General features: G+C 48.6%; 1 protein-coding gene across 1 annotated transcript in view; it reads left to right on the plus strand.

Moving 5' to 3' along the window:
- Positions 1-553: 553 nt before the first annotated feature.
- The window catches only part of SLC9A1 (solute carrier family 9 member A1), a 72,575-nt gene continuing 58,399 nt past the window's right edge, over positions 554-14,729 (plus strand). The window contains exon 1 of the mRNA XM_081202747.1: positions 554-1,386. Within this exon, the coding sequence (XP_081058873.1) occupies positions 1,041-1,386 (346 nt within the window). The 5' untranslated portion in view covers positions 554-1,040. The remainder of the gene's footprint in view (positions 1,387-14,729) is intronic.

Consider the following 14,729-nt stretch of genomic DNA (forward strand, 5'->3'; position numbering starts at 1 on the left):
CGGGAAGGGAGGCAGGAGAGGAGGAGGAGGAGCTCGCCCGAGGCTGTGCGAAGCCTCTCCCGGGCTGAGGCGCCCTGCTCTCGACCGCCTCTCCTTCCGCCCCAGGAGGTGGGCTCCCCGCCGTGTAGTGCTGCTCCCGCCCGGAGGAGGCTGCCGAGGCCCCGCCTCCTCGTCCTCTTCCTCCTCCTTCCCCGTGTCCTTGTCTCGGCGCTGGCTGAGCTGGAAGAGACGGCGGGAGAGCAGCAGAGCGCGAGCTGAGCGCGCGCCGGGGAAGGAGGAGCCGGGCCGGGCGGAGCTGCCGCGCTGCAGTACACGAGGAGCCGGAACACGCACCGCTTCCTCCTCCTTCCCAGCTCCCACCGGCGGATCCTCTGCCCCGCCGCAGCCGCCCGGCCTGCCTGCCCGCCCGCCGGCTTCCCCGCGCCAGAGGTTCCTCCTCGCCCTGCGGCTGCGCCCCCTCTCGCGCCCCCGGCTGCCTCCTTGTCCGGGTCCGTGCTTGCAGCTGCCGCCGCCCTCTTCCTTCTGCTGCCTCTCGCCTGGGCACCTGGTCCCGTTTTCCCCTCGGGCGGGGGGCTCTTGCTGTCGGCCGCTGCCTGCTCCTTCCTCGCTCTCAGACCTTGCCTCTCTTTTCTAGAGGGCACCCCAGGCGCAGGAGCAAGATTTTTGGGACTCTTCCCCCCCGCCCAGAAAAGCCGCAGGCTCTTTCTCTCTCCCACCCCACCCTCGTCCATCCCTAACAGGAGAAGAACGCAGCTGAAGGAAAGCGCCCCCTGACCTTATTATGAGAGCTTTACCACACCAGTCTCCGTTTAGGTTTTCCATCTGGACGCGGGATCCTTCGGTGGCCGCGTTTTATTTCTCGGGCTCCCGCTTCCTCCTCTTCCTCCGCCAATGAAGCATCTCCCTGGAAGCTGTGTCCTCTGACATTTCCCCCCTTCCTTCAAAGAAGGCACGGCGGCCGCCTGCTCAGGCCAGCAGCTCCTCCTGGGTGCGTTTCATTTTATCTTTTTCGTTTGGAGTGGGAGAGATCAGGAGGCCCAATGGGGGCGAGGTTCCTGGGGGCTCCTTGCTCTTGCCGGGCTTTGCCCTTCCTGTTCTGCGCAGCGGCCCTCCTGGTGCTGCTGCCGGGCAGCACCGGCAGCGTGAACCCCGGGGTCACTCAGCAAGTTTACTCCCCGGAGCTGAAAGCGGCGGTCGAGAGCATCACCACTGCTCCGCCGGTGTCCCTAGACAGCCACCCTGAGTCCAAGCACCCCAAGAACACTTCGGCCCCCGGAAAACACACGCACCAGAAGGCGTTTCCTGTCCTGGGCATCGACTACAAGCATGTAAGGATCCCCTTCGAGATTGCGCTATGGATCCTGCTCGCCTGCCTCATGAAACTGGGTATGTAATGTGTCTGGTTGGTTAGTGTGTGTTTGTGTATGATGATGGGTCTGCATTTTGTATCTTTTTGCAGAACCAGTACTGCCAGGTGCAGTGGTGGACCTACATTTTGGAGGCCTTGAAGCTTCAACTGTTATGAGGCCCCCTTCACAACCAGTGACAGGGTCTGGGCAACCACTGTTTACTTTCTTCAGTGCGGTTGTTTACAACCTCTGTTCTGCTGACTCTCAAACTTTGGGATTGTTGAAATATATATAACAACGAATTAATCAATTCGAGTCATGCTTTTAAAGCAATGTGGACTAAAGCCGTTTCTGGGATCCCTGTGGGAATCGGGGGCCCTGAAGCTTAAGCTTCATTAGTTTCATAGTAGATCCGCCCCGGCCAGGTGATTTTAGATTTTCAATTTAAGATCTTGCTGGGTGGGTGGGTGTGGACTTCTCTTCCTAGGTGGTAATGTGTCTTGCTTCATTCACTGCAGAAGGTGGTAGGTCAGTCTTGCTGGGCTTGGGGACCCTCCCTCTCATTCTTCTGAGTGGGACCCATGACTTCTTCCCCCAAGGCTTGCCCTGATGGGTACCACTGATCTGAAGCATTGCAGGGCTGCATTTCCCTGAAGCTGCTACTCCCTTCATACTGTTTAGGCCGTCCTGAGACACTTATGTGACTTAACCAGAGGCCAGGCAAAATGCTTAGTTGTTTGTGGAGTGGTGTACTTCTCTTGTGATGCTCTTTATGTACATGACACATGTTCACATGTGGTGCTTGCGTAGGAGCAAAGCGACTGATAACTCTGCAGGGTCACATCTGCATACTAAAGAAGGGAAGTTCCCATGTTCTCCTTCAGGATAAAACTCCCTTATGGTATGTGCTATGTATTATCTGGCCCAATGTAGTTACATGCAATATAAGCAGTGTTAGAAACTCAGATATATACCTAAGCTGGGTGCCAAATGGCTCCTTAAACCGGGGTTACAATCGCCAAAACGGAATGTCTTGTTGCCATTTTGGGGCCAGAAAGCTCAAATGTCATATTTTTCAATTTGACTTTTTGGTTCCTGAAATTTGTTCTGACTGTGCAGATAAAATATCACAGAATTCTACAGGATGTGTTGTCAATGTGTGAAAGCAGGCAAGATCCAGTGATCTCCCAGGCATGCACCTCCAGATGGTGGAGATGTCAGGTGCCTGGGCATATTCACTTAGTCTCTAGTGCAAAATGTACCTGGTACCTGGCAAATTTCAAATGCTGATTAAAAATGAACAGGCTCCTTGGTCCTGGGTTTTCAGGGAAAAGCCTTTCCAAAGGGTTTGAATGGTTAACTTTACTGTGGAAGGTCTGTAGCTCAGTGTTGGAACCTTCTGCATTCAAAGCGGATGCTCTAAGACAGTGTTTCCCAAACGTTTTTGGGCAACGGCACACCTGTTTACCGGAAAAAAATCTCGCGGCACACCACCATTAAAGCCCCGCCCCCGTGACGTCATTCGGGGAGCCGGCGGCCCGGGCCTGAGCTGGAAGGAGAGGCGGTGCTTTTCGGCACAAGGCAATCGGCCTGGAATTGTTTCCCGCGCGCTGCGAAAGGGAACAGCTGCGGTCGCGCGAACCCTCCGGCGCTGGGAGGGGAAAGGGCGGAGTCGCAGAGCACCAGCTGGCCGAGCGGTTGCGCGCAGCGTTGCGCTTTTGGAGAGCGTGCGGCTGCTGCTAGGGGATCCGGGGACGTGAGCAGGCCTGGCCCGACCCGGGTTGAAGGAGGACAAGCCGGCAGCGCGCCAAGTGAGTTCGGTTGCGCGCGACGGCCCCCGCTCCCCCCACCCCCGCCGGATCCTCGCCGCCGCCGCCTCTCGCCCGCCTCCCTCCCACGGCACACCAGCCGATGTCTCACGGCACAGTAGTGTGCCGCGGAACACCGGTTGGGAAACACTGCTCTAAGAGATCCCTGGCATCTCCAGGTAGGGCTGGGAGGAACTCCCTGTCTGAAACTCTGTGGAGCTGCTGCTGGTCAGTGTAGATGTTTTTCGGCTAGATGGACCAATGATCTTATTTTGCATAAGGTAGCTTTCTTGTATTCCTATGTTGCATTGAAGACAGTAACAATGATTGTGTTCATGGTAGATCCAAGTCCCTGAAGACAATCTGTGGACAAAGGTGAAGTTGCTCAAATATTGGAAGTGGGTTTGTAGGCCATCTGGTCCACCCCCTCTGCTTGATGCTTGACAGTGCTCTTGGAAACTCCAGGCGAAAGAGATCATACACAAAGACAGCTTTCTGTTACGCCTTCCTTCTTTTTTCTTCTGAAGCCAAGGCTGACCTTCCTAGAGTCAGGGACTAACTTAGCAAGTAGTATCCTAAATGGATGCAGCAAAGGGTTTTTTATGCAGCCCTGCCCCCATTTATAGAAGCAGTAGGGAGTATTTTTCTGCCTGAGGGCTACATTCTCTTCTGGGCAACTTTCTGGGGGCCTCATGCCAGTGACAGAGCCAAATAGAGAGGTATGGATCTTTGCATTTTGCCCCCTGGCCCAAGCCTCACCTTCCTGCATGTGTGGCCCAATTTACATGTAACACTTTGCTGCAGTTAATAGCTTTTCAGGGTCGAGAGGTTTGCTAGTGCACGCTGCCTGATCCCTCCTGCTTAGCTCGTTCCCTGGCATAAGCAGCAAGCCTCAAAGCCTCGTCTCATTATATGCAAACCAGGATCACGGTTTGTGTCTCCTGGCTGAACTGATCAGCAGGCCAAGGACAAATTATTGTGGTTTGTTCCCAGGTTCAGACCTAATGAGAAGCTAACACTTCATGGCTTGTTGCTCATGCTCACGCCTTGGGAGGAGTGAAGTGGGAGTGATCATGCTGCTTGATCCCAATAAGCCATTAACTATGACTTATCTCTGCATGTGAAAGAGGCCTGTATCACAGGCTCTAAAGCTGCCTTCTGAATAGAAGTCACACCGGCTCTCCTCCAAGCTGGGGTGACTTCTATGCTCCATCCCAGACTGTAGCAGAGATTACCTGTTTCACTGAGGAAGTGATAGGAAAAGGGATGGAGAGAGATGTGCTTGCTTTCATGATCTGTTCCTTTGTGCTATTATCTGCCCCCTTGTTAATGTTAAAAACTTGCATGAAGAACTAGGGTCATGGAGTTGCATGTTTGCCTCTTGGGAAATTGGGTACCAGTGGCAGGACTGGCTCTCTTAACATAGCCTGGGATCTCATACATCTGAATGCCTTGATTTAGGTTAGGCTGTTCAATGATAAAATGTAAGTACTGAAAAGGAGACAGGTGCTTTTGGCTGAGACGTATGCAGTTCACAAAGTACCTGCAGGTGAAAAGTTGAGTAGTGATGATTGTGTTGCTTCCCCTGACCTAGCACATGAGAAGAGCCCTGACCAGCTAGATGCATATGGAAAGCCTGCAAAGCAGTGCTGATCATAACAAGTGCCCTTTTCTTTATGTAAAGAAGCCAAGCTTTACGCCAGCAGACAAGACAGTGCAAACCCTGCAACAAGAGAAGAGGAGGACTTGGTCCAGACACTCTTAGGCCCCAGAGATGTGGCAAGGATCAAACCAACTTAGGAGAAGGGCTGCAAGGTTCCTTAAATGCAGCTCAGGGACAAGGCCAGGGATCTGAGTTCCAGGATCAGGACCTGCAAATGGAGACTGCATAGGGAAGCTGTCTACAGTTGGCCCTGCCTACCCATCAGTTTTAAACAGAAGCAGGGAAAGTCCAGCTAACTTGTGCACATTGCCTGCCCCACTGTGAACTCCTGGCCTGACGTGGGGAACTCCTGTCTCTTGGAAGGACCTTTCCCCTTTCCTCCTCCCCTGAGAGCTCAATCTGTGATATGCAGCTCTCTCCCCACTCATCCGGTGGAGAAGTGGCCTCTCCGGCATTGGATGGCCCTGTCTTCTCATCTTGAGCCAAGGAAGGAGAAGCCCTGTGTGGCTTTCAGAGGGAGAGTCTGAACGGAGGCGCCTGGCTCAAAGTTGGGGGCTTGAGCAGGAGGGCTCTGATCCATGGCCTCTTCTTCCTTCCTACTCCTCCTCTTCAGAGTCCTCCCCAACAAGTAGGTGGCTTCCTCTGGGTATGCTGTTTCCTGTACTTGACTTGTGGAACATTTCCCCTGCAGTTTTTTCACTAATGCATATTGTCAGGCATCTCACTGACTTGGCAGGTAATGCACAAGGAAACGGAAGCACAATGCAGAAGCTTGTGGAGGACGGAAGGATGAGGTGGGAATGCTGGTCAAGCAAGTACCCATGTGCAAGCCTATGTGGATGTGGCCGGCCACTTCCTGTGTTTTGTGGATGGTGTAATACTCAACTTCTAAATGACTGGACTTTATGCTTACAGGAAGCAAAGACAGTGCAAGGAGAAAGCTGCCAGGAAGTCTGAATCTGCATGAAGATACATACGCTAGATGAGGAACGAGGAACCTGCTGACCTCCAGATCTTGCTGGACTTCCATTCCCATCAGCCTCAGACAGCATGCCCCATGCTCCAGGATGATGGGAGTTTTCGTCTCGCAACATCTGGAAACCATCAGGTTTCCCATCTTTACTGTTTAAGAATTGTTTGTTACTTTTGAACTATTTGCTACATTTTCATACACTATTTTAATGGAAATAGGTTCTATTTAAGAATCTGTTTTCACTCTTCACTCTTCAGTCGTCTTCTTCTTCTTCTTCTTCTTCTTCTACTACTACTACTACTATTTTAAATTTCTATACCACTCTTCATCTGAGGATCACAGGGCTGTTTAGAATATATAAACACAAAAATACATAACATAGTAACAATTTCCCCCTACACAGTTTAAAAGGCCATTGATTGTTTAATTAGTCAAAGGTCTGGGAGAAGAAGGATGTTTCTTCCTGGTGCTTAAATGCAAGTATTCCATGGAAATTCATATTAAATTGGAATGCCACAAATGTGAAAAATGTGTCAGCAGAAGTTACATCATTGGATGGAAATCCCAGCCTCATTTCCTAGAAGTATTGAACACTCCCTTCTCACTGCGATATGACATGTTGTTATGCAGCTTAGAGTCCTGTAATATAATGAATGCACAAATCTCAAGGCACAAGAGAGGGCAGTACAACCCGTGGCCCTCCAGATGTTGTTGAACTCCAACTCCCAACAGCTTTAGCCAGGGTGGCCAGTGGTTGGGGGTGATGGGAGTTGTAGTTCAGAAGCATCTGGGGGGCCACAGGCTCCTTTAAATAGCTCGGGATCACAGTACCTCAAGGACTACCTCTTCTTTTTATGAACTGATCTGGACCTTGCAATTGTTACCTGAGGCCCTTCTTTGTGTGCCTCCTCTGCGAGAGGTCCGGAGGGTGGCAACATGAGAACGGGCCTTTTCTGTGGTGGCTCCCAGTTTGTGAAAAGCTGTCCCAAGGGAAGCTCACGTACCACCTTCATTACATATCTTTAGGCGTCAGGCAAAACCTTTTCTTTTTCACCAGACTTTGGGCTGATTAACATTCTATGTTCTTTTAAATGTATTTGTGGGAGGGCAGTTATTGGCTTGTTTTGGTTTTGTATTTTGTATTGTTATGTTGTGAACTGCCCTGTGACTTTTGGATGAAGGGCAGCATACAAATTTAATTAATGATAATGTTAATACTACTAATAACTGACAGTTTTCATCTTTATTTGCAAGCAGTTAAAAGCTAAAAGCGCCCTCCTCTACTAAACAGCTAGCTTTGCAGAAACCCATCCTGCGTACATGTTTCTACAGAGGGATTACAGATCAGTATGACAAATGAGGATCCTTACTAAGGGAGACAGCCAAGTATGCCTTCAGCAGGCCAGTGGTCAGGGCCGATGGGAATTTATTTATTTATTACATTGATATCTTGCCCTTCCTGCCAAAGGAGACCAGGACCACCCAATAGTTGTAGTGTAGAACATGTGCAGAGTACTAGGTAGGGCAGGGCTGGCAGAGTAGATCTAGCTAGTGGACCAGTTCCTGCCCTGCCCAGCCCCCACAGGACATCATCTTTCTTTTGCAATAGTATATTGTCCCTGGAATGTGTGTGTTTTTTTCACCCAGAGGCTTTTCCATGACTTTGGAAGCATCACCTCTGACTTCATGCAACCTTCTCTAATTCATGGAGTTGTTTTGATTCACGGTATTTCATCCATTGCCTTCCCTACTCCTTTTTCCTTACATGCCTGTTTCAGACAGTGAACCCTTCAGGCAGGTCTCTGTTCCTTTCTGTTACTCTATGTTTCATATCAGCCTTCCCCAAGCTGGTGCCCTCCAGGTGCTGTTGGACTATCTCAACTCACATCGGCCCCAGCCAGCTGGGTCAGTAGTCAGGGCTGATGAGAATTGTACTCCTTAACATTTTCTAGAGGGCACCAGGTTGGGGAAGGCTATTTTATACTGTAGGTGCTGAAAAAGAATAAAACAGCTGCCTTAAATTTTACAAAAAGTGCTTAAAGGGCCATACTTATTCGTTTCATGTATATCTGGCTGTTCCTCTAAGGAGATCAATGCTATGTACATGGGTCTTCCCCCCCTTTCCATTTCATCCCCACAGCAACCCTGAGAGGTAGGCCAGTCTCCCTCAAGAAACTTCATTCAGTGAGAGCTCCATGACTGACCAGGGGTCTGAACTTGGTTCTCTCCAGTTAGCCTGACATGCTTTCCACTGTACCATAGTGGCTCTGTGTGGCAGGTGCAGAACGTGGTCAGAAATATCTTATAATACGTTGCCTTTGTTCATACTGATGCAACTTAAGATACTTTAGGAGGACACATCTGTACCTGACACCAGGCCTCTTTCCTTGGGGGAGTCCCTGAGCTGTTGAAGCCTGCCCTAGAGCAAGGATGGGGAATCTGTGGCCTTCCTAATTTTGGTTGAAAAAGTGCAAAGTTTGAATTCTCCCATCACTGTATTAGTCTGGGTGGTTGGTTCATTTAAAATATGGACTGGACCAACTTCTTCTCCTTCCCTAATGCAGACACCTCTCTAATAGCTGCTTCTGTTCCAGCCAGTTTCCAGACGTCTAATGTAAGGTCAGACCAACATGGGCAGGATAATTACCCGGGAGTGTTTTGCAGCCTTAGCCCCTAACTCTCGATTGCAGTGTTGAGCCTAACAATTTAGTTCTGAAATCTGTGTGTCTCCCAGATAAGTGTGGCTTGCTTAAATTGGTTGCTGGACTGATGCCCCTCCACTTTTAATGATGTGGGAGAAGAAAGGGGGCTTGAGCTACATTTTCCAGCACATCCACCTCTTTGTCTGATGATCTGGGTGTTTAATTGGCACCACTCCTACATCTCGTTGTAGTACCGAGACAGACAATTGCAGATGAGATGGAAATAACAGGATACTTGTCTGCCTCTGTGGTTCTGTCTTGTGCTGCTTGCCATGCACTTTTATCTGATTGTCTGCCCCACTTGTCAGTGGCGTAGCGTGGGGGGTGCAGGGTGGGCCGGCCGCACCGGGCGCAACATCTGGGGGTTAGGGTTAGGGGGCGCAAATCCACGGGTTAGGGGGCACAAATTACTTGCCTTGCCCCGGGTGCTGACAACCCACGCTACGCCACTGCCACTTGTTGCTCTTGTAGGGGGCTCGTGTGTTAATGTACCAAGCAAACTTGTTTGCTTACATGATGGGGCATTGGTAAGGCAAGAATTATGCTCACTAAGCTTTCTTCTTTTTAAAAGCATGCTGCTATCCCAAATCCTGAGGGTGTGTAATGATGCTTAAAATGAAAACCTGACGGTATGTGGGCATGCTTTAGAAAGGATGGTGGGGGTAGCCAACACACTGTCCCCTGGATGTTATTGGACTACAACCACTATCAGCCTCAGCCAGCTGATAGCTCAACAGCTCAGTGCTGTTGGGAGTTGTAGGCTGCCCCTGAAGTATGACAGCACTCTGTGCCCAAACTAGATGTGTTGTTCCAAAATGCATTCATTCCAATTGCTTTGCTCTGTAGTGACCTAAACGGTCTTCTAGGCTGCAGCTTTTACTGCAGCCTCCTGCCAAAAGTGTTATAATAAAGGGATACAGTCTGTTCTGCACAAGGATTTTTTTTTTGTTACCCTTCGTTCCCATTTAACATTCTGATTATGTATTATCCCCAGGTGAAAAATGGATGTATCGTTAAATCATGGAGAAGTTTGTACCTCTTTATTGGGGGAAAGTAATACACCGTCCCTGTTTCCAGCCATCGCTTGGCCCCTCATTAATTTATTTGGCTGACTGTCCTCTCTTTAACACTAAAATTGCACCTGTGTTGCCATTAATGTAGAGAACTATTAACTATATGTTCTAAAACCAGTTACCGAGTGATCCTGGAACCTGGCTACATCCTGATCCAGACTAAAACTCCTCCCCCTTCTTTTCAGTCTGCTCTCTGGCAACATTTGTGCAAATTCTGCATTATCTGAATATGGAGAAGTCTTTTTTATTTTAAACATAAAAAATTGAATGGAAAACCCCATTAGAAATACATGCTAAATACATGCCAGTTTGGTGCCTGCAGATGTTGGTGCAACAGGGTCAAAGGGGCACAGCCCCACCAAGCTCCTTGGGGCACAGCCCCACCTTCCTGCCATCTTACTTAAAACCAGTTAGCTTCCTTCTCCTTAGCCTCAGTGTTGCCCTTGTAGAACTCTGCAGGGAAGTGGATCAGAACAAAATTATAATTGGTTCTGATTCTGTCTATCATTGGCTTTGACCCCACCTGCTGTTAGTTCTCCTGGCCTTCCATCCCACCAGCCTCAATGGGCACCAGCAGCCACTGCCTGGTGCCCTCCCATATGTTTTGGACTACAAATCCCATCACCCCTAGCACAACCTGTGATATCTGGCACACTGCAAGTTCTTCATCCGTGGTTGTGGGTTCCAGCTAAAATTGTGGTTGATCTTTAGTGAGCTAGGCCAAGCATCCTTCTTCTGGAGACGGATTTAATTATCACCGGGTTCTGGATCTGTGATGACAGTCACAAGGCGCAAGCCATCTGTTCCTTGACATTTTGTCAAGAGTCCAAGTATCAGGCGCAAAGGATCTTGGGTGATGAATGTTCATGACTGGTGTTGGACCTTCTGTCAAGCGTCTTTATATTCTTCTGGCTGAGTGGGATACCCCCACCATCACCTTGTCAAAATATTTTGTTCCCTTTTAGTTGTGCTTTGCCTGCTCCCTATGTAAACCCTGGATCGTGCCCCAGAGATCTTTAGCAGTGCAGAAGGATTCCTGAGGAAAAAATCCAGTGTGGAAATAATTCTTTGGAGATGGCAAGCTGGAGAAGCGTGACTTTTTAAGGCTGGGGTGGCAACCCATTTCCAACCTGAGGGCCGCTTTTTCTTCTAGGAGCTACATGCCAGTGCTGTGGGTGCAGCAATAAGTCAAAGGGGGCAGAGCAATGAATGTAAATGTATGGAGAATGTAGTTTGTTGATGGTGCTGGCTGCTTTTCCCCTCACAGACCTACAGTTCCCAGAGCAGTTTAGCCGTCAATCCTCCTTCGCAGGGAACACTGGAAATTGTTGATCTGTGAAATGAACAGCCGTCTCCTAACAACTCTCAGCACCCTTAACAGACTACAGTTCCCATAATTCATTGCAGGGGGAAGCCATGGCTGTTTAAAGTGGTGTGACACTGCTTTAAATAGATACTGGAGGTGGAGGCCTTGGCCTCGCACTCCCATCCCCAAGCTTTGAAGCGAAGCTAAACTTTGGCTTGGCCAGGCTAGGGCTGCCAGGACCCTTCAAACCCAAATTCCTAGTCAATAGACTTTTGAAAAGGAAAGAAAGGCCCTGTCTACTAACAAGTAAGGGTACTTTATACTTTTAGGCACTGGCTTGTCTCAACGGCCTTTGTCTGAGTGCGTTCCCCCCGCCCACCGTGCATGTGTGTGTTGTGTTAATGCGCAAACTATTAAATGGCTGCTTTTGGTATTTACCTGAGTTTCATGGCTTGCTCTGCCATGACTGCACCTTAGGGGCATGGCCATGCTGGCTGGGGCTGATGGGAGTTGTAGTCCAACACTTCTGGAAGGCCCCTGGCCGGCAAAGGCTGGCGTAGATGCCCTTAACATTTTATTACTATAAGCTGTGAGGTGTCTTTAACATAATGCAGCCTCTGGGTACACTTTCTTCCACTCCTGACTTTCTCTTCCTCCACCCCCCTCTGCTAAGCTGCGTGTGATGTAAGATCAGCAGCTGATGCAGCTCTTCTTCTTAGCTGGGACTGCTGTAATGACTGAGTCATTGCAGAGGGTGCCCCCCCCTGCCGGTTTTCTGTTTGCAACCCTTGGGTTTTGCAATCTGTCTAGGTCAGGACTGGCTGATTGGGTTGGTGTGCAGCCACCGGCTTCATTGACCTGGCTCTTAATTGCCACCTAACTCCAACCAGTGCTTTGGGGACAGGGCGGGGGGGGGGGGAGAACGTAGCTCTATAATTTAGGCAAGCAAGGTTGGCTGCCAAACGATCTTGGCTTTAAGCCTTTTCGTATTAATTATGATGATTGAAAAAGTGAACTGCTTGCAGATTGTGTGCACTTGGACAGACTGTCTGACCGCTGTGTGATGGTTTGAGCCATGTGCTATCAAGGAGCTTATTAGATATACCTCATCCACGACAAGCCTCACATGGGTCCGTTTACACAATGTGCTATTTTTGTAACGTGGGATGGTTGCGTTGCAGAAATGTCATCTGCTCTGTTGGGCGGCTTCCTGCAATGACATCCTGGCTTTTCTACTGCAACGTTTGCTCTCTTGAGATATACGCTCAACACAATTGAACCCCGGAGTAACGTTCACCCTGGAAGTGAACCTTCATCTTTTACCTCCCCAAATACGCTTGGTCATCTTATGTTTCTTAACCAATGAACACCGTTGATTTTTGTTTCCATCCCTCTTAGTGTGCTTTGCTGCTGCTTCTCCTGAATTTTCTTAACAGCCGTAGCACTATAACAGATATTTCCACTAGGCATGTAAATTACCCCTCGCCTCTGGTGAGCTAGAATTTCCCTCCAAGTGACCAGGGAGGGGGAGTTCCTATAATTTGGAAGAGTAGTTCAGCTTTTTATTGCTTCCTCCCTCCCACTTTCAGACCTCTGGTGTATAAAAAATGGCTAGTGTAGGTGTGTGTTGGGAGGCAGGATAGTGTAAATGCATGTGGGCTAGTAACACATTCGTGTGTGGGAACTAATATGCAAAGGTAACCAGCTAATGTCTTTCGTGGACTGGATCTAGTTGGTGCTCTGCTGCACATGGAATGGCTGTTTTGCACCTCACAGCAGAGCATTGTGCAAGAAAATGGAAGTAAATTCAAAGATGAGAATCTGCCGGTACAACCTTTTGCACAGTTAAAAGCTGGAGAACTGCTGGACTGGAACACCCCTGCCTTTTTCAGCCCTGTGTTGAACTCCTAAGCATTTGCAGAATAGCACAAGTGGTTATTTCCTTTCCCATCATAATTCTTTGCATCCAGTCCTGTCCTGCAATTTAATGTTGTTAACTGCTATTTTATGATGATGAAAATAATGTAAAAATCACTCATATGCACAACTTCAGGTCCTTTAGTTTTCCAGTTTTATATAAAGGAGAGTAAGCCTGCAACTTGCATGCATTTAACTTGCGCACATTCAGCTTTGCTGAAATAAAAAAGGGGCCAGAGTTCTTGTGAAAATGACTTGGGCAAGGTCCACCTGCCATTGAACCCAGTGTGTTTTGACCGTACATGTTTTTAGCTTTAGGTGTGATCCCTGGAACAAAACCGCTGTTTAAGTCATGGGTTTACTGTATAGCAAAGGCATAGAGGAGTGGGACAGAGTCCATTGGGTTACCTCATATAATGGAAGGATCCCTCCATTTTTGTTGATGCTTAAAAATTGTCAGTGGTTTCCCTCCCTAGAGTCGCAAGACTTTAAGTCCAAAGCACTGAAAGCTAAATTTCTTAACAGTTACCCGCAGAATACAACTGATACACTCCTTTCCCAGCAATTTTTAAACTAAAATTTTCTTATATACCCTCTAAAATCTCTGAAATGAGGTTTGTTTGTTTGTTTGTTTGTTTGTTTGTTTGTTTGTTTTTAATCTTGTGAACTGCCCTGAGATCTTTGAATGAAGGACGGAACACAAATTTAATATAAATAAATAATAAAGATGTTGGACCCAAAATATGTTAGTTGCTCAGGCAAAACTATGTATTAAATGGAGTTCTGTGCAAGTTCCCCCTGACTTAAAGAAATAAAAAACCAAAAGCAACAACTCAAGACTGCATTGGAAGCAGAGGAAAAGTGACTGGGGAAGGGAGTTTTAGTTGTGCCCTTGTGGAATTTTCCTTTCAAAATTGCCCCGACCTTAAGGTGGCTCCATGTATGTCCCTACTCTCAGGAGTAGAGGAAAGGAAAAGCTTTCTGGAGGTGTTTTTGAGAGGAAAAATGACCAGGTGCTAAGTTCCCCCCCTTCAACTCTCCTCCCCCTGCTTCTGATTTTACACCCACACGTAATTGCTTTCTGCTTTAAAAACAAAACACTGAACTTTCCATGGTATTCTTTTTTTAAAAAAGCAATATTTACCTGCCCATAACATGTAGTTTGGCTCTTGATACCCAGATCAAGCATTTCTGCATTCCATATGAGTGTGAGATGAAGGCTAACTTTCGGTTTAAAGGACATACAGCACTGACAAAATAGTAGGTTGTATCCAGTGTCGTACTAAGTCATTTGTTCTGACAGGGCAAAGCTTCAGGCTTTTCCAACAGGACTCCTCCCTCTTTCCCCTGTGCCCACCCTAAAATTGTCCTGTGGTTCCCCTGCCAGCCTTCCAGAGCAGATGTGGAGAGGCCGTGTGCAAGGAAAGGAGCAGGGAGCTGCCTTGCGCAAGCATAAATCCTTGCGCTGATGGAACATGTTAGTTGGGTGATGCCCCAATACTATCAAAGTAACCAGAGGCACTCTTTCCGTGGCATATGCATGCAAAATAAACGATAGCATCAGAGTCTTGGGGGCATGCAGTGATTCCCACACTGCTTTGGTTGTTGGCATTGTGTGTATGAATAGCACAGCTGCTGGAATGACTGATCATGGCGCTCTTTTCCACCAAATCACCGCACTTCTTTCTGGGCGGTGCTGATTGGGTTGGCGAACTGCTGGATCCACGTGCACCTCTCCCATGTGGTGAACTACTCAAGCTTGTATGGTGACCATATCGGTGGCAGCCTTCTCAGTGAAGTACCTTCAGCCCCTGGGCTCACTCTTATCCCCCAGACTGGCCACTGGCTCCTTCTCTGCAGGTCCAGCTCTCTGGGGTACCACCTGACAAAAAGCTCCATCTGCTCCAGCACCTGCTTTCAAACAGGCCAGTCACATAC

The sequence above is a fragment of the Podarcis bocagei genome, assembly GCF_964188305.1.
Source record: "Podarcis bocagei genome assembly, chromosome: 7".
NCBI classification, from domain to species: Eukaryota; Metazoa; Chordata; class Lepidosauria; order Squamata; family Lacertidae; genus Podarcis; species Podarcis bocagei.